The sequence below is a fragment of the Chionomys nivalis genome, chromosome 7, assembly GCF_950005125.1.
Source record: "Chionomys nivalis chromosome 7, mChiNiv1.1, whole genome shotgun sequence".
In the NCBI taxonomy this organism is placed as follows: domain Eukaryota; kingdom Metazoa; phylum Chordata; class Mammalia; order Rodentia; family Cricetidae; genus Chionomys; species Chionomys nivalis.
In genome coordinates this window covers 37,476,685-37,504,132 of record NC_080092.1, presented here as the reverse complement: position 1 = coordinate 37,504,132, position 27,448 = coordinate 37,476,685, and the positions used below count along the sequence as shown (strand labels likewise).

The 27,448-nt window shown below is 46.1% G+C and overlaps 1 protein-coding gene across 2 annotated transcripts in view; it reads left to right on the top strand.

Annotated features, from left to right (window-relative positions):
- Positions 1 to 27,448, top strand: part of Glra1 (glycine receptor alpha 1) — an 86,292-nt gene that overhangs the window by 51,069 nt on the left and 7,775 nt on the right. For both annotated transcript variants that reach the window (XM_057775193.1, XM_057775192.1), the window contains exons 4-7: positions 12,479 to 12,702; positions 14,851 to 14,933; positions 16,680 to 16,817; positions 20,798 to 21,012. In XM_057775193.1, the coding sequence (XP_057631176.1) occupies positions 12,479 to 12,702; positions 14,851 to 14,933; positions 16,680 to 16,817; positions 20,798 to 21,012 (660 nt within the window). The remainder of the gene's footprint in view (positions 1 to 12,478; positions 12,703 to 14,850; positions 14,934 to 16,679; positions 16,818 to 20,797; positions 21,013 to 27,448) is intronic.

The following is a 27,448-nucleotide window of genomic DNA, read 5'->3' as shown; positions in this document are numbered from 1 at the left end:
GTCCACTGGAAAGCACAGCACTGTATAGGCTTGGATTCCAGGGTCACAGTTATCCTCTTGGGTCTGGCGGGCATCATCTGTGTGAGCATGGCAGGATGCTGGTGGAGCCCTGGGAATGGAGAGTTGCTGCTGAGGTGGAGGGCACACCGAAGTAGTGACTCCAGTTTCAAGATGACCCTGAAGCATAGCAGCTCAAGTCTAAGGGAATGAGGCAGACACTATAGGAGCTCCTCCCTCAAGGCTGTACTCCATGGGACTCCAGTAGTTCCCTAAACCAGCCTCAAAGCTGAGGACTGTGGGACTCCCCTGTGGCTAGGAGCTGCTTCTAGGGATCTGCTGACCATCGCCCGACACCCTGCCTTCCTCCTGGCTCCAAGCTAATCCTGGCTGGGAAGCCAAGGTCATGAACCAGGGCATTGTTGCCTCTCTAGACTGTCATCCTGAGTTTCCTTAGCTCTCAAGATTCTAATCTCTCACCCTGCTTAATTCCAGGGTTCCTCCTTACAAAAACAAATGTGTCTTGGTCCTTCTTCATGGAAGAGAAGAATGCTGGGTACTTCTATTCTGCCCTTGGGGACTGGGCAGTGGCACCCACATGTGTGCTCACTGATATGAGTGCCTGTGAAGTCCAGAGGTCAACACAGGTGACCAGGCACCAGGAACGATCCTCTATTCCACTCCACTACTTTTCTTCCTTCCTTTTTTTCTTTTTTTTGAGACAGGATCTCTCACTGACCCTATAACTTACCCTTAGAATTAGCCTTGCTGGCCAGTGAGTCCCCAGAATCTTTCTGTCTCTACCCCACCAGTCATAAGGCTATAGATATATACCGCAGTGCCTGGCTTTTACATGGATTCTGGGGATCTGAATTCAATTCTTCATGCTTGTGACACAAGTACCCTACCTACTGAGCAACCTCCCCCACCTCCATTCAGCCTTCCTTGTGATTTCCTTTCCAAGAGCATCAGTGACCCATCTCACTATCGTGGGATGTCTTTCAAGGTTAACCACCCTTCAACAACCAGTTACGAATCACAGATTGTCAACCCATATTGTCAATCTCCCAAGCCAGAGTCCTTCTAATATTGACTATGTGCACGGTGACCTAGCATATGGCACAGCTCAGTGGGGTCCTGATAGACCCTGCCTACTCTACTCCCTCCTCCATGTTTGACAGAGAATTTTTTTTAAAAAAATTAACATTCATTTCACATTGAGTAACATTTTAAAATATTGAACAGAATATTTAATATTTAAATAGCAAATATTTAATTTTAAAACACTTTTAAATGCTTTTAATATAATAATCAATATTGAAAATAGATTTAAGGTAAAGTAGATGGAACTTTTTGGTTTGAAAAAATGTTTTGGAGCCAGCCAGTGGTGGTGCATGGCTTTAATTCCAGCATTTGGGAGGCAAAGGCAGGTAGATCTCTGTAAGTGGGAGGCCAGCCTGATCTACAGGGTAAGTTTTAGGAATAGCCAAGGTTACAAAGAAAAACCTTGTCTCAGAAAAAAAAAAAAAAAAAAACCATTAAAAAATTTTTTGAGACAAAAGTCTTACCATGTAGCCCAAATGCTGAGTTTAGAAGTGTGTGCCTCATGTCTGACAGTTTTACTTTTATGGAAAAGGAATCAAAGTACATTATACCTTTATCAAAATAGTGTGGAACAGAAAGACAGAGTCTTGGGCCCCATACATACAGCCTTGTGCTTAGCAACTGTGTGGCGTTAGGTAAGAGCCTGACCTCAGGACGGTGAGATGGCTCAAGGTACCTACAGACAAGCCTGACAGCCTGAGGTCATCCTCCTGAACTCAGGTAGAGTGGTAGAAAGAGAGAACCAACTCCCAAGTTGTTCTCTGGCATTCACATGTGTGCTGTGGCCCACATATGCTCACACACATGTACTCACACACACACAAATAAGTATTGAAAAAAAATAGGTAAGGACTTGACCTCTGCTTTAATCCGGTGAATCTGATTCCTCCCTGTGCCTGGATGATAAAAAGTTTAGAGACACAGTTCATCTAAAGTTCTAACAAATATTCAACATCCAATCAAAGGAGATGCTGTCAGTATTTATATATAATTTTTGAAGCCATACTGGGATTTCTTGATGCCATAAAGACAAGCAAGGATCCTTAGTTCCTTATCCAAACCTCCCTTTTGGCTCTTGACAGCAAAGATAACTTTGAGTGTGTGGCATCCACCTGGGAAGGCACCCAGCAGTGTGGTGTCCTAGAGGAGACTGAGGTTTGACAGGGAATTTGGAGTGGAGACAGCACAAGGCACAAAGTGAGATGTGCCTCTAACACTCTTGAATGGAAATGAGCAAGAAGGCTGGGGGACATCAGGAAAAGATGGGGCACCCACCAGCTCTGGACTTGGGAAAGGCACCCGGTGGGCCAGGTTCTTCAGCCAGATCAGAAAGTGAGCACTGAGAGAACCGGGACAGGAAGTTTCCTGACCTTTGCCCTCTGTGTCACTTTTCTGCCATGCCAGATGACCCTGAGGGTTCATGAACTCAGAAAGAGCCTGGCTAAAGTCTTGGATGGCACTAGTTTCCTGGGTTCAGATCCCAGCTTTGTCCTGATTGGAACCAAGTGAGGCAACTTCTGAAGCCACACAACACAAAGAAGGAAAAGAAGTGAGGTGTAAGTCACATGACCATGTGACCTGGTTACTTTCTCATTGCTATGATACAACACTCGACAGAAGCAATTTAAGGGACAAAGGGGCCACTCTGGCTCACGCTTCAAGTCTGCTATAGTGGGGAAACCAAGGCAGAACGAGCTTGAAGCACCTAGACACAATACAGCCACAGTCAAGAAGCAGAAAGGGGCTGCAGAGATGGCTCTGTGGTTAAGAGAACTGACTGGGCCTGCAGAGGACCCAGGCTCAGTTCTCAGCACCCATGTGGCAGTTCACAACCCCCTGTAACTCCAGTTCCAGGGGATCTGGTGCCCTCTCCTGGACTCCATGGACCCTATACACATGGTGCATATACAGATACGTGGGCCCATACACATACACATAAAAAATAAATCATTTTAGGCAGAAGAAGAAGCCAATAGCAGTGCCCTATTCCTTTTCTCCACTTATACAGTCCAGGATGCTCTCTCCAGAGAATGGTGCCACCCACGGTGAGCAGGTCTATCCAACCCAAATAACACAATCAAGATGATACCCCACAAGCATGTCACATGAGTCTAGATTCTGTCCGCATAACAATTAACACTAACCATCATTTCATGTAAGCCTTGCCTTAGTTATGGAATTGCTTGGCATTCTGGGAAATCTGCTAGCTTCCCTGGACCGTGTCCATGTGTAATATGTAGTTGAGAGTGAAGTCTCCACAGCTCTTTCTAGCAGTAACACATGTGTGCAAATAGCGTTAATTTTCTTCTTCTTTTCTTCTTCTTCTTCTTCTTCTTCTTCTTCTTCTTCTTCTTCTTCTTCTTCTTCTTCTTCTTCTTCTTCTTCTCCTTCTCCTCCTCCTCCTCCTCCTCCTCCTCCTCCTCCTCCTCCTCCTCCTCCTCCTCCTCCTTCTTCTTCTTCTTCGTTTTTTGAGACAGGGTTTCTCTGTATTAGCTTTGAAGCCTGTCCTGGAACTCACTCTGTAGACCAGGCTGGCCTCGAACTCACAGAGAGCCGCCTACCTCTGCCTCCCGAGTGCTGGGATTTAAGACGTGCGCTACCACTGCCTGGCTAGAGGCAACGGGTTTTAAACCACTCGAGAGGTTGCTCAGCGGTTAACAGCGCTTGCTTCCCAGACCACGGCTGTCTCTTCGTCCTGTTGGCGGTTCTCTTTGCGGTGCAGAAGCCCTTTCCGTTTAACAGTTTGTCAGTTCTTGCTTTTGCTTCCTGAGCTTTTGGAGTTGTCCAAGAAACCACAGCCCATGCCACCATCTCAACAGAGCTCCCCAATGCTTTTCTCGAATACTTTCAAAGTTTCAGGGTCTACATTAAGGCCTCTTATCTATTTTGAGCTAATTTGCCTGAGCAGGGTGAGAGACAGACAATGAACTTTCAGTCCTCTACATCTGGATGCCCTGCTTTTCCCAGCACTGTTTGTTGATGAAGCTGTCTTTTCTCCAGTGTCTGTTTTTGGCACCTTCGAAGGCAGTTGGCTGAAGATGCTGAGCTTATTTCGGGCATTGTGTTCTACCTCACCGATCTAAGCATCTGTTCCTGTGCCAGTATAGCACCATTTTTAACTATTGCTCAGCAGGGTGTCCTGAAACCAGGTACCATGACGCTCCAGCTCTATCCTTTCCGCTCGAGATTGTTTGGGCCTTTGTGCTTCCGTATAAATCTTAGGATTTTTTTTTTACTTCTGTGAAGCATGTCTCTGTTGTTCAAGTGAAGGTTACATTGCCTCTGTGAGTGTTTTCTGTGGTAGGAGTCTTTCAACAAAAGGTCCTTTCGATCTGTGAACATGGGCGGCCCTTCCACCTTTCAGTATCCTCCAACCGGTTAGTTTGTTTTGTTTTGTTTTAAGTTGTGTAATTTCCACTGAAGAGTTCTTTCACCTCCTTAGTTAGGTTCATTACTGGAACTGCAGTGGGGGCAGGTGTTATATTTGAGACAGGGTCTCATGTAACCCAGACTGTGTTCAAACTCTCTATATAGTAAAAGATGGCCTTAAAATTCTTTGGATTTTTAATGAATTCATTGTATTGCATGAGTGTTTGCCTGAGATATGTCAAGGGATCAGGGTCCTAGGAGGTCCAAAGAGGGCACCAGATCCCCAGTAACTGGAGTCACAGCTGGTTACTACCCACCATGCAGGTTCCAGGAATCTCGACATGAGCAGCCACCGTTCTGAAATGCTGAGCCCTCTCTCCAACCCCAACCCTGGATGCCTAATCCTCCTGCCTCCATCTCCATGGTGCTGAAGTTGCAGGTGTTCCCCACCACACCTGTTTACAAGGCGCTGAAGACGGAACCCAGAGCTTCATGCACGCTAGGCAAACACTCTGCTGAGCTACTGCCCCAACTCCCGGCTTTTGTTTCGTGGCTACCGTGAATAGGATGCTGTCTTAATTTTTTTTTCCTCAGCAAATTTATTACTAGTACATAGAGAAGCTACTGATTATATGTTGGTTTTGTACCCTGGTACTTTGTATCCTAGTACTAAATTCATTTATTACTTTCAATAACCTTTGTCGGAATCTTTGGGTTTTTCATGTATAGAATTGTATCATCTGCAAACAGGGACAATTAGACATCCTACTTCATATTCCTTGTGCTTCTTTCTCTTGTTTAATACGAGTGTGACTTTTATATCATCAGACTCCAGCCACTTCCACCCCCTCATCCCTTTTTTATCGACCATGTGACTTGAGCATACTTACAACTTCTTGAGTCTTCTTTGTCTTTGAAATCAGATTGAGCACTGAGAAGATGGCTCAGTTGGTAGAGCATTTGCATTACAAGCGTGGACCTGAGTAGGGTCCCCAGAACACAGTTTAGAAGCCAGAGACGAAGACAGGCAAATTTCTAGGACTCACTGGTCAGCCAAACCAGTGAGACATCCTGTCTCAAAGAATAGAAGAAAGAGAGACAGAGGGAGCTGGAGAGATGGCTCAGTGGTTAAGAGCATTGCCTGCTCTTCCAAAGGTCCTGAGTTCAATTCCTGGCAACCACATGGTGGCTCACAACCACCTGTAATGAGGTCTGGTGCCCTCTTCTGGCCTGCAGACATACACACAGACAGAATATTGTATACATAATAAATAAACAAATATTTTTTAAAAAGAGACAGAGGGACAGAGAAGAGGAGAGAGGGAGAGAGAGAGAGAGAGAGAGAGAGAGAGAGAGAGAGAGAGAGAGAACAAAAAGTGGGTAACACATGAGGACCAACATGGTTGTTGTTGAGGGTTTTTTAATATTTTTATTTTTTTTAACTCTTTGGGGGTCCACCACCCAGCTACCAAATAAATACACAGAGACTTTTTCTTACTTATGAATGCCTAGTTTTAGCTTGTTTGTTTCTAGCTAGCTTTTCTAACTTAAATTACCCCATTTCTCTTCACAAATTGCCTCTGGGCTTTTTACCTTTCTTTATTCTATAGATCTATCTTTCCTTCTTACTCCATGACTGGCTGTGGGGCTTGGTAGCTGGCCCCTGGCATCCTCCTCTCCTTCTTCTTTTCTTGTTCCTCCCTCTCTTCCCTAGATTTCTCCTCCTATTTATTCTCTCTACCTGCCAGCCCTACCTATTTCTCTCTCCTGCCTCGCTATTCAAACACATGAGTCTGTGGGGGATGTTTGTTATCTAAATGACCACACATATGCTCCCATAAATGATGGAGGAGTTACTTTTATTTAATAAAGAAACTGCCTTGGCCCATTTATAGGCCAGCCCTTAGGTGGGTGGAGTAAACAGACAGAATGCTGGGAGAAAAAAGCCGAATAAAGGAATCGCCATGATTCTCCCACTCCAGACAGACACAGGTTAAGATCTCCCTGGTAAGCCAGCTCATGGTACTACACAAAATATTAAAAATGGGTTAAATCAATATGTAAGAGCTAGCCAATAAGAGGCCGGAACTAATGGGCCAGGCAGTGTTTAAAAGAATACAGTTTCCATGTAATTATTTCGGATAAAGCTAGCCGGGTGGCGATAAAAAGCAGCCCTGCCGCTCATATTTCAACACATAAAGACATACAGCAACACACACACACTTTTTAAAATCGGATTGAAAAATACTTATGCCACAGAATTATTCTCAAGATTCAAAAAAGAAGAAAAGAAAAAGTCAAGTTGTGTGGCGTGATTAGACACAACGCCTGGCTCCCAGTAGGTGCTCAGAAGGGGAAGCCTTTGTTATGCTAGGTTGAGTAAGCAGCGATGCTCCTGCCTACACAGCTCTCTGTGCTGGTTTTTTCCTACATGAGAGTCCTTTTGCTCCTGCTCCTGACTCTCCTCATTCTAATCCTAAACACCCTGAAGCTGTGGCCCCATTCCTGGTGGCTGCTCTAAGCGTTCACACATCACCTCTGTCCTCACGCGCTGTTGGCTCCTTTCCCGGCGAAGCAGACACCGTAAGCAGCTGCTGTCCTTATCTGGGTGCAAGAGCTGCTTTGGGAGGAAAGACAAACTGAAACAGACATCTCAGGTACCACCTTCTCGTCTAACCTTGCTGGGAACAAGCCCCTATGGTTTCCAAGCTGCATGTGATAACAGTTTGTTAGCATATCCTAAGACCACTGACACTCCGAGCTTCCTGTAGTGGATATTTGTGACCCCTGCCTGCCTTGTGTGCTGGATAATCTGAGTTCACCAAGGGCAGAAACCAAAATCTTCTGCCTCTGCTTCTGCTTCTGCTCATCTGTATCCAATGCAGCCCAATCCATGGTAAGAGTTCATTTGAGTTTAGCAAAGGAAATCTCCGCTCTCTCCTTGAGAGTTGAAAGCTAAGACTTCAAAAGAGGCACAGGGCCTGCAGACGGATGGCTCAGCTGGCAAAGGCAAATGACACGAGACTCACAAACTGAGTTGGAGCTCCAGAACCTACATAACAGGAGAGAACCAACTCCAGCGAGCTGTTTTCTGACCTCAACACCCATGCCATAGCGTGTGCACACACATACAAACACATGCACACACACCCCCAAAAAAGTAATAAAGCATTGTTTTTTAAAAGGTGCATGGGTCAAGTATAGTGGCATAATATATATGATAAATATTATACATCATACATATTATATATAAATATATATCATATATTATTATAATAACCTATAATCCAGCACTCAGGAGGCTAGAGCAGGAGGATGGAGAGTTTGAGGACAGCCCGGACTACACATAAAAAGAAAAATAGGAGCATGAGTTTGCTTCCTCCATCTACCCCTTATGGCCATGTCTCTTACTTCTGACAACAATGAGTGGACCTCTGGTCTTCCACATCTCCTTTTCAATAACACACCCTCGCAAACTCTGAGATCTTTCCTGCTTAAACATTTTGAGCTTCCTAGTTCTCCCCAAGTCTGAATTTAAAGGAGCTCATTAGATGTTAAAATGTTAAATTAGACACCATAAGGAAGGAAAGAGGGAGAAATCCAACTATAAGTGACAAATAGGAAGCCCTCACATATTTAAAGTATGGATGGATGAATGAATGGATGGGTGGATAGATGATGGATGGGTGGGTGGATGGATGGATGGATGGATGGATGGATGGATGGATGGATGGATGGGTGGATGGATAAACTGGTAGATAGATGACAGGTAGATGGACAATGGATGGATGGATGGATGAATGGATGGGTAGATAGATGATGGATGGATGGGTGAATGGGTGGATGGATGGATGAGCAGGTGGATGGATGGATGGATGGATGGATGGATGGATGGATGGATGAGCGGATGATGGATGGATGGGTGAGTTAATGTCTTTTGCTGGTCTTATAAGCAAAGCAACTAGTTGTCCAGTTACCAGAGATCAGAATGTCAAGGAATCTCAAGTCTTGAAAGTGGGGTGAGTTGATGCTGAAGATAGTTGAACTGACTATACCTCTGAGTGCCCCCCACTTTGGGGATTTGAACTGCCTTTGAGAGAGTGGTACCTTAAGTCCTTGGTTGAAAAATTCCATTGTTACCTCTCTGGTTCTGAACTTGCACATGGACTCCACATATGTCAAACACCAAGCCAGCAAAGTGTAAGGCTAAGAAGCCAAAGCAGCCCTTGACTTTCAGCCCACTGAACCACTCATTTTGATCTCTTCTGAGCTTCATTCCCAACTGTTTACCAACCCTAAAAGGAAAACTCCATGGTGGGAGCCTGTCTAAGAAATAGATTCCAGGAGGAGCCAATGGTCATGGGGAGAACTCAGGAGCCAGGGAAGCTGTCAGGAACTGGAGGCCGTGGGCCAGAGAAGTCAGGCATTGGGGACCCTACCGTAGGCTGTCCCAGTCTCTGGCCCTGACTGTCATTTATCATTTCGTTCTGAGATCCTATGGGATCTATTTCTTCTTTCAAATGATACACGATTCTCTTTGTTTACATACATTACTTCTGCTAAAAAGAAAAAAAGTAAGACATGAATGTAGGAGGGGACTATTGGGGGTAGCAGAGCTGCTGCAGGGAAAACACGAGTTCAGCATCATCCTTTCCAGTTGCTGCCAACCACAATTGGGAGGAGCCGCTCTCGGGGGGGAAACACACAGATGGGAGCTCAGCAAGAAAGCCAGGGGGTACCTAGAGCATCCAGCTAGTAGAAGAGGTGGGGCTTAAGTTGAGTTCACAGAATTCGGCAGGCAACAAGGGCCAGAGTATCCAAAGCAAGAACCAACTTCCTCCATGCAAGTCCTGTTTCCACTAGAGGGCTGGGTCAAGAGGATCCCAGCCCTGTTCCCCAGTCCATCAACCCTGTTCTTGGACACATCCTTCAGCCTCTCCAAGCCCATTTCTCCCCCTGGTCTTAAGAATCTGGGTGTCTGTTTGCAGAGCTTTTGTGAGAATTAAACGTGTGTGGCAGTATGGAAAACATTTTAAGAAATGTCACTTCCTTTTCTTCCTCAAAGCTACATGCCCAGCCTTGACATGTCACTAGCAGGAACATCAAAAGCATGACTGGGATTTGGGGACTGGAGGTTTTTTCTACCCAATCATTCAGTCTGTTTACTCCCAGAACCCATCCTAACACACTCTCCGTGTAAGCTCCAAAGGTGAAGGAGAGGAGGGGCTGGCTTTAGAGCTGTCACCAACAATGCGAGAAAAACAAAAGCCAACATCCAGGGTTGGTGAGATGGCCCAGTGGGTAGAGGTACTTGCCACTAAGCCTGACAGCCCGAGTTTGAGACCGGAGTCCTCCGCGCTGGAAGGGAAGAATGTGTCTCTGGAAGTTGTCCTCTGACCTCCACATCTTCACTCATGCGCTTGTGCGTGCACACACATACGCAGAGAGACACAGACATACACACGTGTGTGCACACACACAGAGATTAAACAAATATAATTGAAATTTTTTATTTTTATTTCTTTATTTTTATTGATATGTATGGGTATTTCACCTCATTTATTTCTGTGCGTGCAGTGCCCATGGAGGCTAGAAGAGGGTGTCAGATCCCCTGGAACTGGGCTTTTTTTTTTAAATATTTATTTATTTATTATGTATATAATATTTTGTCTACATGTATTCCTAGAGGCCAGAAGAGGGCACCAGACCTTATTACAGATAGTTGTGAGCCACCATGTGGTTGCTGGGAATTGAACTCAGGACCTTTGGAAGAGCAGGCAATGCTCTTAACCGCTGAGCCATCTCTCCAGCCCTGGAACTGGGCTTTTTAAACAATATCCAGGCCTAGTCCTCATCATGAGACTCATAAGACCTGAGATTATGAGACCAAGTGTCACCTTCTATGGGGCTTGAGGGGCAGGCTGCAATTAAATTATAGGAAAATCCTATAAAACGCTTTGAAATGTTTTATGAAGCTATTGATATTTCCACCAGAATGGAGCACACGGGAGGCGGTAGACAGGGGTGAAGTGAGCGTGGGAAGATCTCACTTATCCCCACTAGTGACCAATCAAGACTGATGAGGGCTCAGAAGCAGCTCTCCAAAAGAAAAGACGATGTGGTCTCACTTTTATGGCACCCTCGGAGAAAGAGTGTTATCTCGAATGTGTATGTATATGTGTGTGTTTGTGTGCACTCAAGCACAAATATGGGTGTGGGTGTATATGTGGGTGAGTGGGTGGGTGCATGGGTATGGGGGATGTGCATTGTAGGTATGTGTGTATGCAGACAAGTAGGGGTGTGTGGGGTGTGTGTGCACACACATGAGTGTCCATGGGTGTGGATGTATGTGTGGGTGAATGGTTGGGTGCATGGGTTTGGAGGTATGTACATGGATGTGGGTGTGTGCATGGGTGTGTGTGTGTGTGTGTGTGTGTATGTTATTTCTTGAAGATTGGCACCAAAAGCAGACTTGGGGTCATTAGTCTTTGGGAGAGTAATGCCCTTTGGGTAGCTCAACACTGATGCTCTGCCCTTCTGCCTTGGGAAACAGAAATGCACCCCAAATTCTATTTACAGTGCTACTACATTCATGGACCCCAAGTTTACAGTACCTTTTCATCAAAATCAAAGCACTTTCCTTTTTTTAAGACTTATTTTGGTCTTTATATGTTTGTTTGTATATGAGTGGGTGTGTGCAGTGCTGGTAGAGGCCAGAAGAGGGTGTCAGGTCGCCCTGGAGCTGAAGTCACAGGTAGTTGTGAACTGCCATGTGGGTGTTGGGAATTAAACCTGGGTCCTTTAGAAGGCTCTTAACCACTGAGTCATCTCTCCAGCCCCTAAAAGACTTCCTACTGAAATATTTTTAATGGAATATTCCTTACCTACATCTGCCCAGCTGACAGCTTCTCCAGGTGTGAACGAAACTAAAATGGCCTCTCCGTAACTCTATGATTGGTGAAAGGAGTTGAAGAAAGCTTCAGCTGGACCTGCCTTGGCCGCATGAGTCTCCTGTATCCTAGCATGACCTCAAACTCCACGGCTATGAATGACCTTGAACTTCTCTTTTTACACTTATTTATTTATAATGTGGAAGAGTAAACTGGATGTGTCAATACACACCTTTAATCCCAGCACTCGAGAGGCAGAGGCAGGTGGATCTCTAGAGTTCAAGGCCAGCCTGGTCTACTACAGAGCGAGTTCCAGGACAGCCAAGGCTACACAGGGAAGCTCTGTCTCAAAAAAAAAAACAAAAAATAGAAAGTAAATATAATAATATGTTAACAGGAAGCTAAAAACAGGGAACTGGGGAGATGGCTCAGCAGGTAAAGGTGCTCACCATCAAGCCTGGTGACCTGAGTCCAATCCCCTGGACCCATATGGTGGAAGGAGATGGTAACTCCCACAAGTTGTCCTCTGACCATCACATGTGTGCTGCACACACACAAGAAAGAGGAAAGGAAGGAAGAAAGGAAGGAAGGAAGGAAGGAAGGAAGGAAGGAAGGAAGGAAGGAAGGAAGGAAGGAAGGAAGAAAAAAAAGAAGGAACGAAGAAAGAAGTGTTTTGACTTTAAAGAACAAGAAAACAGATCTATTACATTAGCTGTTGAAATTTATTTTTTAATTTTTTTGGTTCTTGTTTTGTTTGTTTGTTTGTTTGTTTGTTGTTTTAAGACAGAGTCATGTTCTGCAGTCCTGACCCAATATCTGCTATGTAACCCATGTTGGCCTCAAATTCATGGCAGTACTGCCTCAACCTCCTATGCTGAAATTCCTTCAAAATTCCTTCAAAATAAAATGTTTGTTCTAAAGTTCAGACTTATGTGTACTTAGCTGAGGACAGAAAGGAGTGATTGTTGGTTTCCTGGTGCCCAGGCACACCAGGGGAGGCAGGCACACTCAGCCTCTTCCAGGATAGGTTTTGGAGCCCATGAGCCATAAGCACCCAGTCCTCTGAGAGTTGGCACCCAGAGCCTAACCCCACCCCTACTGCTGTCTTGGGGCTATAGGACTACAGGGTCAACATCTTCCTGAGGCAGCAGTGGAATGACCCCCGTCTGGCCTACAATGAGTACCCTGATGACTCCCTGGACCTTGACCCATCCATGTTGGATTCCATCTGGAAGCCTGACCTGTTCTTTGCCAACGAAAAGGGAGCCCACTTCCACGAGATCACCACTGACAACAAATTGCTGAGAATCTCCCGGAATGGCAATGTCCTCTACAGCATCAGGTGAGTTCTAGAGCCAATGATAGGCACAGAGAGAGGGTGGGACAAAGGCTTGTGAGGGAAAGTGGCGTTTAAGTCACGCTGTGTTTCAACAAAAAGGCAAAATAGACTTCTCAGACAGGGTCGGTAGCAACTCTAGAGGAACAAAGCTTGCCAAGACACAGCAGCTTGGCAGTAAATGGGACCACTGGGTAAATGGCACGTTCCACGAGGATGAGCCAGGGTTGCTGCCTCCCTGCCTTAAATCCCACTTGCCTTATATTAAACCTTGGGAGACAGGACCTCTCCCCGTGCCTGAGTCTATAGACATTAGTTAAGTGCTAAACTTTCAGAGTGTCCTGTGACATCCGCTCCCTGTCCCCTACACACATACACACACACACACACACACATACCTCTAGTCCCTACTCTCCTCCCCCAGGGCACAGGGACAATGGACAATACAAATGGAAAAATGGGCTCATGCTCGCGCACTGGCATCTTGGGGAACGTACCATGCAGAGCTCTGCTTATGTATTACATAATTATATAACTCATGAGTTAGGTTTGATGATCCCGTTATATACATCAGAAAAGTACGGATGTGGAAACTTAGGAACCTTCCCAAGTTTTCGTGGTTCCTGTCAGAAAGTAAGTTCTGATGGGGTACTAGTGTGGGTCCCATGCCCGCCGGAGAATTAAAAGAGCCACAGCTTTCCACCTGGGTCCCAGGACTTCTGGAGAATCAGAATGGCGATGGGCCACCGCTTAACGTCTGCACATCAATACATGATAATGAACGGATGTGTTCTGACTTAAAGGAGCTTCAGAGAGCTAAGTGACCATCTCTTCTACCCTTCAGTTCCTCAGTGGGAGAGAAGTCTCACCTCCTATTCAGACAGGAGCCTTAAATATCCAGGATGGGGAAGGATGGAAAGGGCAGAGACTGGGCTGATCCTGACCCTCAGAGGGGAGTGGGCTCAGTACCCCCACAGTCTGTGGGGATGGGACGTGGAACCCTCACCACCCTGCGGATTGACTTCACCCTACCAGCCACATGTAGATGAAGAATGACATGGGTCTCAGAGTCAGCCACCAACGTCCCGGTGGGTTGCTGGAGGGAGGGTCACTTCTGCCTAGAAGTCTCTGCTGCCAGAACAGTTTCATGTCTCTGGGAAGCAGAGTCCCGGTGCAACCTGACAGAAGGACAGGTCAGCAGAAAGCAATGTCATTCCGCATCTGGAAATTAACCCGGTCTGACAGCTGCCCCGCTTCGGAGCTTTTATCTTCAGAAATGGGCCTCGCTCATTTTCTCCTCACTCCTCCCGCCCCTTCGCTGCATCCCTTCTCCTCCCTCTTCCTTCCCATCCCCCTCCTGCTTTTTGTTTTAAATGCTCTTGGAGGACATCCACACACCTGTGGTGTGAGCTGGAAGGGACATTACAAAGGGCCAGGTGTGCAGCTGTGGTGGTAGTGGCTGTGTTCTATGGAGACATCTCTAACTGGGTACCTCAAAGAAGTAGGGCTGACCTCAGGACAGCAGGGAGTTATGTCCACCAATCCCAGAATCAGCTCCGCCAGGACTCAGCTACCTGCCTGGGGTGTCACAGAATGGCTCCCTCTGGCTCTGGGGCTGCAGCTTTTATAAGGGTTGAACACCCCCAAAATAAATAACTGGCCCACTGCTCTCCACCTGTCTCTGCCTGAACCCACAGATGTGAGTCAGCTGTGTGGGAACAGTCAGCAGTGGAGGTAGGGGGACTCACTTTTGACAGGCCCCGTGTGTGGCTGGAAGCAGCCAAGGGCCATGTGCAGCACTTACTGCCGAGGCGTAGGAGCACCTGGGGCTGGGGACTCAATGGAAAACCTGAAGGAAGAACTGGCATAGGGTAGCACCTGGCACCCCAGCAACCTGCTAAAACAGAGGTCTCTAGCATCCAAGAAAGTTTCAGAGAAATCCAGAAGTCCCTCTGACTCTGGCCACCTCCTTTCCATCACCAAGCCTGCTCTGCCATCCCAGGAATTTGGAAATGTGAGCACACTTCTTCTCTAAGCACTGGTCCTCGGGTCTCCGGTCCCCACCCTAAAACAATGATTTCAACTGGCAAAAGTATGGAGGCACAGACTCCCCGAGTGTGGGCCCCACATCAGCCCAGTCCCTTCTCTTCTCAGAATCACCTTGACGCTGGCCTGCCCCATGGACCTGAAGAACTTCCCGATGGACGTACAGACGTGTATCATGCAACTGGAAAGCTGTGAGTCCCTTGCCAGAATCGTTTTTAGGTTTTTGTTTTGTTTTGTTTTGTTTTGTTTTTTTAAAGGAACCAGGCTCCTATTTACCCTTTGCTGGGCAGAAATTCCCTAATTACTGGAACCCAAGAGAGTACTTTTATAGTTCAAAGTGCCAAGGAGGGGAGGGTTCCTTTGAGAATATACAATAGAAATATAACTTCCCCCACTCTGTCTCACTGGGGTACAGACTTTGTTGTCAGCTGCATCCTCCAAGGAGGAAGCACGGTATCAAGTCCCTTGTGAATGGGTCTGCTAGGAATGAAGATAAATGACCTAGAGAAGTCATGGTCTGAGGATGCTCACCAGCAGGGGAGGCAGGCAACTAGAGAAGTCATGGTCTGAAGATAGTCACCTGCAGGAAAGGTAGACAACTGACTGCCCAACTCACTCTAGCAAAGAGGAGCTAGTGGAGTGTATTGGTGGAAGGAGGAAACAGAACCAGGGGAGAGGTTTAGCCAGTCCAGTGTCTGCTACATAAGCATCAGAACCTGAGTTTGGATTCCCCAGACCCATGTAAAAGCCAAGCACAGGCAGAGAGGTAGAGATGGACAGATCTCTGGAACTTACTGGCCAACCAACCCAACTGAAGCAATGTGTTCCATGTTCAGTGAGATCTTGTCTCAAAAACTAAGGTGGTTGTTAGAGAGATGGATCAGTGGTTAAGAGCTCATACTGCAGGGCTGGAGCCAGAGGGCCTGGATTCCCAGCACCCACAGGGCAGCTCACAACTGTAACTCCAGTTCCTGAGGATGCGACACCCTCACATAATTAGATATGCATGCAGGCAAAACACCAACTCACATAAAATAAAAACAAATAAAACATTTTTAAGAAGAAGAACACATATATTGCTCTTGCAGAAGACCTAAGTTCAGTTTCCAGCTCTCACGTTAGTCGGCTCACAACCATCTGAAAATCAGGCTCCAGGAAAATCTGACACCTCTGGCCTCTGAGGCCATCTGCATGCATGTAACACTATCACATACATACACACACACACACACACACACACAAATAATAACAATAAAATATTTTCTAAAAATAAATGACATAGAGAGCAATTGAGGAAGACATCCAACATCAGCTTCTGGCTTACACGTACATATTCACATAACCACATGAACATATATATATATATATATATATATATATATATATATATATATTATACCACACACACACACAAGGTAGAAACTACCTAGGTCATGTATGCCACAGGAGGCTGAGGCAGAAGGATTGTGAGTTTGAAGACAGATCCAGCTAGATAGTGAGTTTGAGGCTAGCCTGGGCTACATGAGACCATGTCTCAAGAAAATAAAAAAGAGCTGGTCCTGGAGCAGAAATCTGGTTGCCTTGATTGGGCCACCATTTCCCACCTACGCTTCTCATCAAGATCACACCTGGTAGATTCACTCCCCAAAGGAAAACCTGTAGGGAACAAAAGGGGAAGCTTTTGGGGGTGGCATGTGCAAGAAGTGTTGGCTGTCAATCACCCTTCATCCTGGGGTGAGGAGCAGGGCCCCAGGACCAAGCTAGGTGGGAGGGCTGGGGAATAAATTTCAACAATTCACCTCCTATACAAGGGAGGTAAAGAAGAAAAGGCAATGGAATTCCCTGACCTCCACCGTGATCTGAGGCTTCACCAAGCCTTCAACCCTAAGTGTAACACAGAGACCTTGCTGACTGTTCCTTCTCCCGATCCCTCCCAGTTGGATACACCATGAATGACCTCATCTTTGAGTGGCAGGAGCAGGGAGCGGTGCAGGTGGCAGATGGACTGACCCTGCCTCAGTTTATCCTGAAAGAGGAGAAGGACCTGAGATACTGCACCAAGCACTACAACACAGGTGGGTGCCAGAAACCATCATGCCATCCCCAGGGCATCTCAGACACCATTCAGTCGCAGAACTGCGTGGTCTGTGTTTATCACCTGGTGGTTAATGGAATAGGTTTGGACAAAAAAAAGTGTCATTGAGATGTTATTTCAGTGAGTCCTGGGGATGTTAACATAAGCCCAGGCCACATCTAATTACAAAGGAAGCTAGTAAATACTCTTTATTCTGCGTAGGGGGTCCTGCCACTGAGGCAAGGAGGGGGGGTTGATAGACGGAGTGTGGGCTCTGCCACACAGAAACTTGTGTGCAGAAGTAAAGTGCTTGCCTTGGACCCGCCCAAGCAAGAGGGAGCTGGGAGGCCATGGTTCTAAATGGTAATTAGTAAACATTAGAAATTGGTCCAGCCGGGCGGTGGTGGCGCACGCCTTTAATCCCAGCACTCGGGAGGCAGAGACAGGCGGATCTCTGTGAGTTCGAGACCAGCCTGGTCTACAAGAGCTAGTTCCAGGACAGGCTCCAAAACCACAGAGAAACCCTGTCTCAAAAAACCAAAAAAAAAAAAAAGAAATTGGTCCATTCTCTGGGAGCCATGGTGGGTAGAGAAGGGGAACCCAGATACTTGGTCAGCTGTCTGTCTTCCATGATGAGTCTAACCTTTGCTAGGAAAGATTGAATTCAGAAAGGAACTGGGCTTAGACCATAAGACCATATATGCCCCATCTCAGACAGGAAGCCAGCTCCTGTGAGCACTGTTGGGAGGGGCAAGAGGACGGGCGTGCCTGATCTTAGCTGAGCAGAGGGGAGGTGTGCCTGCTGTAGGAGAATGGCAGGTCCAGGCAGACAGGGGCGCAAGAGAAGCCACTGTAAGTGGAAGCCCCTGTGAGAGACAGGCAGCCTGGGCTCTGGTCTGCCTAGGACAGCTTCAGCTTTCTGGGTCACTGCACAGAAGTCTCCAGATGTCTGAAGATGTACTTCGCCCCTGAGTGTGCTGACTCTGAGATAATAGGACTCCCAGTGGCCACCACGAATAACCACTGACCATGGGTCCAAATGACACAGCAGACCCTCCCAAGTCACTGACTTTACCACTGTGCAGGATTTTCCTTTTTATCCCGCTCTTTCCTGGGCTAGAATTGACTGACAAAATTTAATAGTGTATGTATTGATGTGCATGTTATCTATTGTAAAATGGAGACCACAATCAAGCCAATGGATATGTGTCACACCTCGTGCGTGCACATGTACACACACGTACACCTAAGAACCACCCTCTTGGCAAAGGGCTGTATATGGATCAGGACCAGGAGCACAATACAACATCTCCAGAGTTTAATAATCTTACATAACTGAGACTTTGCACCCTTGGACTGCTATCTCACTTAAACTTCACCATTCCACCTTCTGCTTCTGTGAGTTTGCTTGCCACAGACCATATGCATAACCGAAATGGAAAAGTACTTGTCTTTGTATCTGGTTCACTTCACTTGGTAGGAAAGGGCCTGCCGATTCCATTCATATATTTGAAAATGGCAGGATCTCTCTCTCTCTCCCTCTCTCTCTCCCTCTCTCTCTCTCTCTCAATCTCTCTCTCTCTCTCGTGTGTATATACAAATATGTGTTACTATGCTTGTACACACAGAAGTCAGAGGATGGCAGGTACCTTCCTCTATCACTCTCTGCTTTCTTTTTAAACTGGACTAACATTTGGGGTAGACTGGCTGGCAGAAAGCTCCTGGGATTCACCTGCCTCCTCCCCAGGACTGGGATTACAGCTGCTCATCCAAAGAAGAATTTCACCCAATAAGCCATCTCCTCTGCCCAATTTTCTTATTTTTAGACTAATACTCTATTATTTTTCTCTTCTCATCCATTGCATCCTGATGCAACAATAATCTTTTATGTATCCATCTAGAAAGTAAAGGAAGGATTTCAGAGACGCGATTGTTCTGTGCCTGCAGCAGCATTACTGACAGCAGACAAGAGGTGGAAAGAGGCTGATGGGCAGGGAACCTTCCCTCTCCTTCCCTCCTCCACTCTTCACCTTTACAGTCTTGGATCAAGCCCTATGGGGACAGAGGTGAAAGATAGACAGGGCGCTGATCACAAGGAGCCCCATGAAATCTCCTGGTCCCCGGCTTCAGTAGACAGGAACTTAGACCCTTCCCTGGGACAGGCATGGTCCCAGTTCCAGTAATACGTGAGTGAAAAGAGAAAAAAGGCTGCACAGTCCAGTGCCAAAGATCGAAAGAGAGAGACTGGCTGACTCACTCCCTCACTCACTCACTCAGCAGCGGTTCTGTGACTTAAAGGCTTGGGTGATCTCAGGAGCAGAGCTGAGAACAAGGAAAGGAGCCTTCTGCCACTTTGTGGAAAAACATCCCTGCAAGAGGAAAGGTATTTTCTGGGCCGAGGGAAAGAAGAGGAGCAAAGATACTGGCAAGATAAAGTTCAGAAGGGTAACAGAGTAGGCATGCTCCAGACAAGGACAGGGGACACAGAGTGACTATTAGGGTAATGGAAGAGGGAAATTGCTACAAATACAGGCAGGACAGTCTACAGAGTTTGAACTCTCCTGTAGAGGACAGGAAGTGTTTCATATAAGAAAAGAAGGAACAAACAAAGGGATTCTTAAGCAGAGTTGGGATTAAGTCATTTTAAAACCCAAGAGTTAGCAGAAAGAAATGCTTAGGAAGAAATAAAGATGTCCAAAAGTACGGGTATGAACATCTCAAATAAGAGTCATCAAACAAAAGGTTTACAAGAAGTGACAGAATTGAGTCATGTTTGGGGACACCAGAGCAGAAGGGTCTGGAAACCCCACCTGTACTCTCTCTTAGCAAACAAATAGTGATGGTGGTGGTGGCGGTGGTGATGGTGGTGGTGGTGGCGGCGGCGGTGGCGGTGGTGGCGGTGGCGGAGGCGGCGGTGGTGGTGGCGGTGGTGGTGGCAGCGGTGGTGGCGGCGGTGGCGGTGGTGGCGGTGAGTGTGATGACAATGACGGTGAAGATAATTAAAATGGTGAAGATGGCAATTAAGCTGATCCCAATGATGGTGGCAGTGATGAAGATGGTAATGACTCTGAAAGGACAATGGTGATCGAGATGACAGTGATAATGACGTTGGTGATGGTGATAATTATAATGACAGTGGTCATGATGGTGGTGGCAAATGGAGCTGCTGAGTACCCACGATGTGTGAGGACTGTCAGAGTTCTTCATAAGCACCATATTATTTCACCCCCTAAAACCATAAGAGCCGCTATATGAGGACTGGCAAGAGGATTCCAAGGGTAAAGCGCTTGCCACTAAGCCTGGCAACCGTAGGTTGCTCCTCGGGAGCCACATGGTGGAAGGATAAGTTCACTCCCACAAGCTGTTCTCTGACCTCCACACAAGGGCCATGGTATGACATTCCCGCTTGTGCATACACACACACCACAAATGAATAAATACATGTAAATTTTTAAAGAGTCACCATATGAAGTATGTATTGTTCATCCTTTCGTGTTCCCAGAAGGTTGTTTCCAGGACCCCCTCAGATACCTAGAGGCAAAGATGCCAAAGATGCTCAAGTCCCCTTGGTAGAGCGGGGCAGTGTCTGCATATGATATACACACATCTTTCTGCACACATTCTCTTAGGGTGACTGACAATACCTAACTCAGCATAAATGCTGTGTACACAGATGTTCGCCTGTTGTCTGAGGTGCGATGACAGGAACAAAGCCTACATATGTTCAGAGGAGATGAACTTCTGAATATTTATTTCTACTTGCACTTGGCTAAAACCATGGATGTAAAACCCACGGATGTGGAGGGTCAACTGTGTTACACCATTTACCCTAGGTGAGGAAACTGAGGCCCAGCACAATTCAAGCACTTGCCTATGAGTACAGACCGCATGGGGCTGAATCAGGACTCCAGTCAAGCTGACCCTGATACCACTGCTACTCTCTAGCATGTTCCATGGCTCCTTTGCTGTCGTTCCTTGCAGGTAAATTCACCTGCATTGAGGCCCGATTCCACCTGGAGCGGCAGATGGGCTACTACCTGATCCAGATGTACATCCCCAGCCTGCTTATCGTCATCCTGTCCTGGATCTCCTTCTGGATCAACATGGATGCTGCACCAGCTCGTGTGGGACTGGGCATCACCACTGTGCTCACCATGACCACACAGAGCTCTGGCTCCCGAGCCTCCCTACCCAAGGTGAGTGGCATCATTGGGGAGTACTGAACCCTAGAATAGAGAAGAAGCCAGCATCCCTCATCCCTGCCTGAAACATGAGGAGCATATAGTGTGTCACCATGTATATACATGCTGTGTGTAGCATTGTTTCCAGAAGTCTCTGTCCGGACCACAGTTTCTAGGTTCTTAGCATCTTATTCAAAGAATTAGAGGGTGAGGGAAGATGAATACAGTTTGCAGAATAGTAGGAAAACTTTATTCGTAAGTAAATCCAGAATATAAATTGGGCACCCTGCCAAAGAGAGCAACAGCAAGCCACCTGAGTGAGAGAGGGCTCAAGGGTCCAGTCACTGTGTGGGACTTCTTTTTATGGGTCCTGAAGGAAGGAGGGACTGATGACTAATGAATATGATCTCGGTGGTTCTCTACTGTGATTGACAGATTCGAGTTATATAAGCTTTATTGTGCATGCTCTTTTCCATGATGCATCTGATTTTAATCATATGTACACCCAATTATGTAGAGGTATAAAACAGTAAATAAGGGTCAGGGTATGCACACGCCTTTAATCCCAGTACTTGGCAAGCAGAGGCAGGTAAATCTCTGAGGTCAGGCCAACCTGATCTACATAGTGAGTTCCCAACTAGCCAGGACTATATAATGATCTCCTGTCTCAAAACAAAGAACAACAGCAACAAAAGATGGTAAAGAGAGAATTTTCCCTACCAGTTTGTTCAGAGGACACACTGCGCCGTACCGCTCATGATTCCCAAACCAAATCAGACTGGATCAGCCCCCTCCTTCCTATACCCAGATACATCCAGGAAAATATTTGAATAGAAAATATCCACAAAGGGAAAGTTCTTCATGGCCATTATCCACAGTGGGCATACAGCATGATGCAGGGGGTAAGGGGACCTAGGTTGTTATACGCATTGTCTGGAGAAGGGCGTGTGGAGTCCTAGGTTGCTAAATTATTCCATGCTTGTCTGACTCGGCGTTCTGTCTCATCAGTCCTCTCACCAGACTCAACACAGACTGCTTGATTCACCCTTAACACTAGACATACGTTCTGTTCCCTACACTGCTGCCGCTCCATGCCCCCTAGTGAGGAATAACTCTGCCACCATGCCCCACTCCTTGACACCCTCCTGAGACGTACCACACCCCTGCCTATCGCTGCTTCATCCTGCTCTGCTTTTCCCTAATGCCAGGCCCAGTTTCTGCTCCGTTCACTCTAACTGTCCAAGGCACTTCCCATTCTGTCTGCTAGCACCAGACACAGCACTGTGCTCTGCTATTCATGCCAGGCCCATGTTGGTGATAAACAGTGTCTGCACCGTTTCCAGCCAGGACCACACATTGCTTCTGCTTTCACACAGCGACACCAAAAGAGTATCCGAGAAACGCTCCACCTACATTCACCAATTGTTAGTACTTATGTTTTGTTTATCTATATAAGGAGATAGATAGATACAGAAATAGCCACATAGTATAGAAAGATGCTATTTGTAGATAAGGTAGACAGATATATTAGATGGCATACATGTAGACATAAATACATTCATGCATGCATACGTACATACATAAACACTTCTAGCTAGCATTAACTATCAACTCAATACAACCTAGAATCATCCAAGGGATTCTCAACTGAGGGGTTGCACAGATCACATTAGTCTGTGGGCACGTCTATGGAGGGATTGTCTTAATTGTTAACTGATGTAGGAAATCCCAGCCCACTGTGGGCAGTGCCATCCCTATGTAGGTGATCCAGAGCTATATAAGAAAGCTAGTTGAGCACAAGTGAGCAGAGAGGAAGCCAGCAAGTAAGATTCTTTCGTGGTCTCTGCTTCGAGGATCACTCTGAATTCCCACCCTGATTTCCCTCAGTAATGAAATGTGACCTGGAAGTGTCATCCAAATAAGCCCTTTCCTCCCCTAGTAGCTGTGGGTCAGAGCATTTGTCCCAGCAACAAAAAAGAAACAAGAACAGATAGACAGATCATACATATATGCATACATACATACATACATACATGACAGATAGATGAGTAGACAGCTAGAGGACATTATAGAAAATCAATGATATATAGATAGATGATAGGTTATTAATAGATTGAAAGATAATTGAGAGTTGATTATTAAACAGATGATAGGCATAGGGTAGGTTATTGATCAATTATTCTACCTCTTTTTGCCTCTTCTGAGGTTCTAGTCATCATGTGTTGGTGGCTTTGGTGGTTTCCCATGAGTCTCTGTGGCTGTGCTCCTCTCCCCTCATTCTTCTCCACATACTCATGATCTCAACACTGCTGACTTTTCTCCACTTTCTCTGGTTCTTTCTTTTATCTCCTCATACCCACTGCTGTCTCTCTAGTGAAATTCTCATCTTAATAATTGACTTTCAACATCAGAGTTTTCGTTTGGCTCTCTTATAATTTTTACCTTTCTACTAATGTGTCCTGTTTGGTGAGAGAACATTCTCAAATGTTCCTTTAGCTTCTTTGTGCTGTTTTTGTTTTATTTGAGACAGACTGCTCTATAGCCCAGGCTGGCCTTGAATACATGGCAATCCTCCACCCTCAACCTCCTTAGTCATGGGAGTAAAGATGTATGCATGCCACCACGCTCAAATTCCTATACACAGTTCTGTCAATTGCTTGAATATATTTAAGATAACTAAAGTCTTTCTCTATCCGGTGTGGTAGTGGCACACATGCCCTTAGAAGGCAGAGACAGAAGAATCAGGAGTTCTAGGTCATCCTCAGCTATACAGCAAGTTCAAGACAAGCTATATGATAGCCTATCTTTAAGAATAATAAAAATAGCCGGGCGGTGGTGGCGCACGCCTTTAATCCCAGCACTCGGGAGGCAGAGGCAGGCGGATCTCTGTGAGTTCGAGGCCAGCCTGGTCTACAAAGGGAGTTCCAGGACAGGCTCCAAAGCTACAGAGAAACCCTGTCTCGAAAAACCAAAAAAAAAAAAAAAAAAAAAAGAATAATAAAAATAAAGGAACTAGATAGATGGCTTAGAGATTAAAAGCGCTCGCTGATCTTGCAGAGGACCTTAGTTCAGTTCCCTGCTCCCACAACACAGCTTCCTATATATCCAACCCCATAGGATCCAATGCCTCTAGCCTTTTGTACAAATACTCATACACAAACACAATGCATACACATAACTAAAAATAAAACAAAATGTTAGGCCTGTTAAGTCTGATATCTGGTGTCTTCAGGTGCCACCTCTTTGATCCATATTCTTTTTCCTGTAACTGGGTCATATTTTTCTGGTGGGAGAGTTATTTTTTGTTTTGAGTTGTTTGTTTGCTAGTTTTGCACACCTAATAAATCACTCGTATTACATAATACAACATGGCCATTTTTGGAACTCGGGTTCTACCCCCTAAGGACTTGTTGTTGACATGTATTCTTTGTCCCAAATGGTTCTGTGAACCCTGTATTCTGTGTTATGTCAACCACTGAAGTCTGGCTCACTCAGCCTGGTGGCCACACAAAAAACCACAGATTTTTATGGAATGTCCCCCATCTCCTCCTGAGAGAGTCTGCTAGAGTCAGCATTAGCCAGGCAGTGCACAGCTTGGCTTCAGCCTTTACTTCCTGCTGGGGGTCAGGGTATCCTAGGTTGTCCATGAGCACTCACAGATTAGCCTGCTGTGATGGCATCTCGTGACGTAGCTCGCTTTCCTGAACTTTTTATTTGGCATTGCAAAGGCTTGAACCCAGGCCCTTGAGCTTGCCAGGCAAGTGCCCCACTACTGAGCTCTCTCCCCAGTCCCCTCTTTCGTGTTTTTGATTAACCTATCACTTTGCCTCAGTGCCTCTGATAGCAACTGCCACTAATTGTTTTCAACCAAGGTCCCCCAGATTAAAAAGACACAAATGAAAACTGTTCCCAGGGCCCACTCCAAATCAGGTCAAAGAAAGGCAGCCAGTGAGCAGGCGTTCTAAGGGGACAGCTGAGGAAGCCAAAGGCAGAGGGCAGGGCCCTGGGAACCAGAGTCAAGCAGCTCCTCTGCCCTCTCCAGTGGCTGCCTGGTGGTTGGTTATTACTGTGCTTTTCCGGCTGCTGATTTTCAAGGCTACTGTGGTCTGGAGAGTTAGGGTGGGAGAAGGGCCAGTTAAAGCGCCCAAAGCCCCCAGGGGAAATGAATCAGGGCACACAGACTCTCTACAGGGCGGATCACAGCCTCACTCTGAGTTCCACCAAAAGATGGAGATAACTGATATCCAACGTCCAATGGACGGACAAAAACAGTGCTGTGTATCCATGCAATCGAATATTATTAAGCCATAAAAATAAACTGTTGAGGCCTGGAGGGACGGCTCAGCCGTTAAAGGCTAGGCTCACAACCAAAAATAAACTGTTGAGGTTGGAGAGACAGCTCAGCAGTTAAGAGCACTTGCTTCTCTTGCTGAAGACCGCCATTGGGTTCCCAGCACCAATGTAGGGCAGTGCATAAACCACCTGTAACTCCAGCTCTAGGGAACTGATGACCTCTTCTGGCCCCCACAGGCCCTGCACTCATGTACGTCTACACATACAAATGCATGCACAGACACATGAATAAATATAAAATAAATATTTAAAAATAAATAAATGCTAATAAATCACCACCGTTGCATGTAACAGTTAGATGAGCCTAAAAAATATTATAAGTGGGATAAGCCAGGCATGGAAGGAGACATGTTGTAATATTATCTCATAATGGAATTCGGGAATGTTCAGAACAGAGAAACCACAGAAACACAAAGCAGATTAGTTGATCTTCAGGGTTGGAGAAACAGAGATGTGATGGGTAAAAGATACCAGCTTTAAACAGTTTTAAAACAATGCTGTGAACTTGCTAGTCTCTCCACAATCCAGCTGCTTTTGTTGTTGCTGTTGTTACTTTTTTGTTCATTGGAGGGGGGGGGTCAGAGAACAGAGTCAGAGAACAACTTAGGAGAGTTGGTTCTTCACGTCCACCACGTGGGTCCTGGGGTTTGAACTCAGGTCATCGGGCTTGTCAGCAAGTGCCCTTTTCCACTGAGCCATCTCTCAGCCATCAACTGCTTTCCTTGAATAAATTCCCTCAGGATGGCTATGAGCCTTTGGTATTAATCAAGAGAGGTCTAGGTCACGTGACTGTAGCAGTTTCTGCCAGTGCGGTCAATGATTCTGGAAGTGACAGTTTCTGAGGGTCTGACAGTGCTGTTTGCTAACAGCCTCCTTTCATGCCAATGCTCAGTCCAGCATCCTCCCAAGCTGGGATACGATGCTCCACTCCACGCCATCCTCCTCTCATCCCTTCTCACGTCAGCATCATCTTTTCCCTGACATTCTGCCCAGCTTGTTCCATGTGCTTTCTCTATCTTCCTCTGCTCCTTCCATCCTAATATCCCAGCTGAAGAGCAGAGGGGAGGGAGGGAAGTTACTGAAGAGCAGGCAATGCCCCATCCACATGCAATACAACAATCTCCTCTTACCCATTGGGATCATACTCTAGGGACACTCCACTGTGCTCTCCCTCTGGAAACTGCATAAAAAGACAATGGTACCAAACCCTATATGCCATATTCCTTTCCTATGCATATCATAATTTTGTAGACAAATGTATTCTGCTGTGGCGCTGGACAGATGGACAGGGGTTAAGGGTGCTTGCTGCTCTTGCAGAGGACCCAAGTTCAGTTCCCAGAACCACACTGGGCAGCTCACAACTGTCTATAACTCCAGCTCCAGAAGATCTGATGACCTCATCTTGTCTCTGCAGATACTATACTCACATGCAAATATACACTGAAACGTATAATTTAAAAATAAAATTTTTAAATGTATCCTTAGGCTGGAGAGATGGCCCAATGGTTAAGAGTACTGACTGCTTTTCTAGAGGACCCAGGTTCAATTCCCAACACCCACATGGTAGCTCATAACTTTCTGTAGCTGCAGTCCCAAGGGGTCCAGTGCCCTCTCTGGCCTCTTCAGGAACTGCAGGCATGTGGTACATAGACACACACACACACACACAGGCAAAATATCTATATATAAAAAACATAAAAAATAAACCTGTAAAATAAAAAAGTTAGGATTTTCTTAAAATAAAAATGTGTTACTGATGTAGATCTTAGCAATGTCAACAAAGGGTACTTTCCATATTAAATTGAGAACTTCGCCGTTTTGTTTAAAAGACGCCTTTTATAGCTTTTCTGATCATATCAAAATTCCCAACATCTCTGTGTTTGCACTTTGGAGCCATTATTAAGTAAATTAAGCTTTGGGCAGAGTCCATCTGATAATGCGCATGGCCACACCGTGACTGGTAGAAAGGTAGTGAACGCAGAGTGGATACGCTTGGGAGAGAATGGCTTATGTTATCGGCAGGATGGCGTAGGACAACACGAGAGTTCATCGCACTGTTCAGAACAGGGCAGGACCTAAAGCTTACAAACTGCTTATG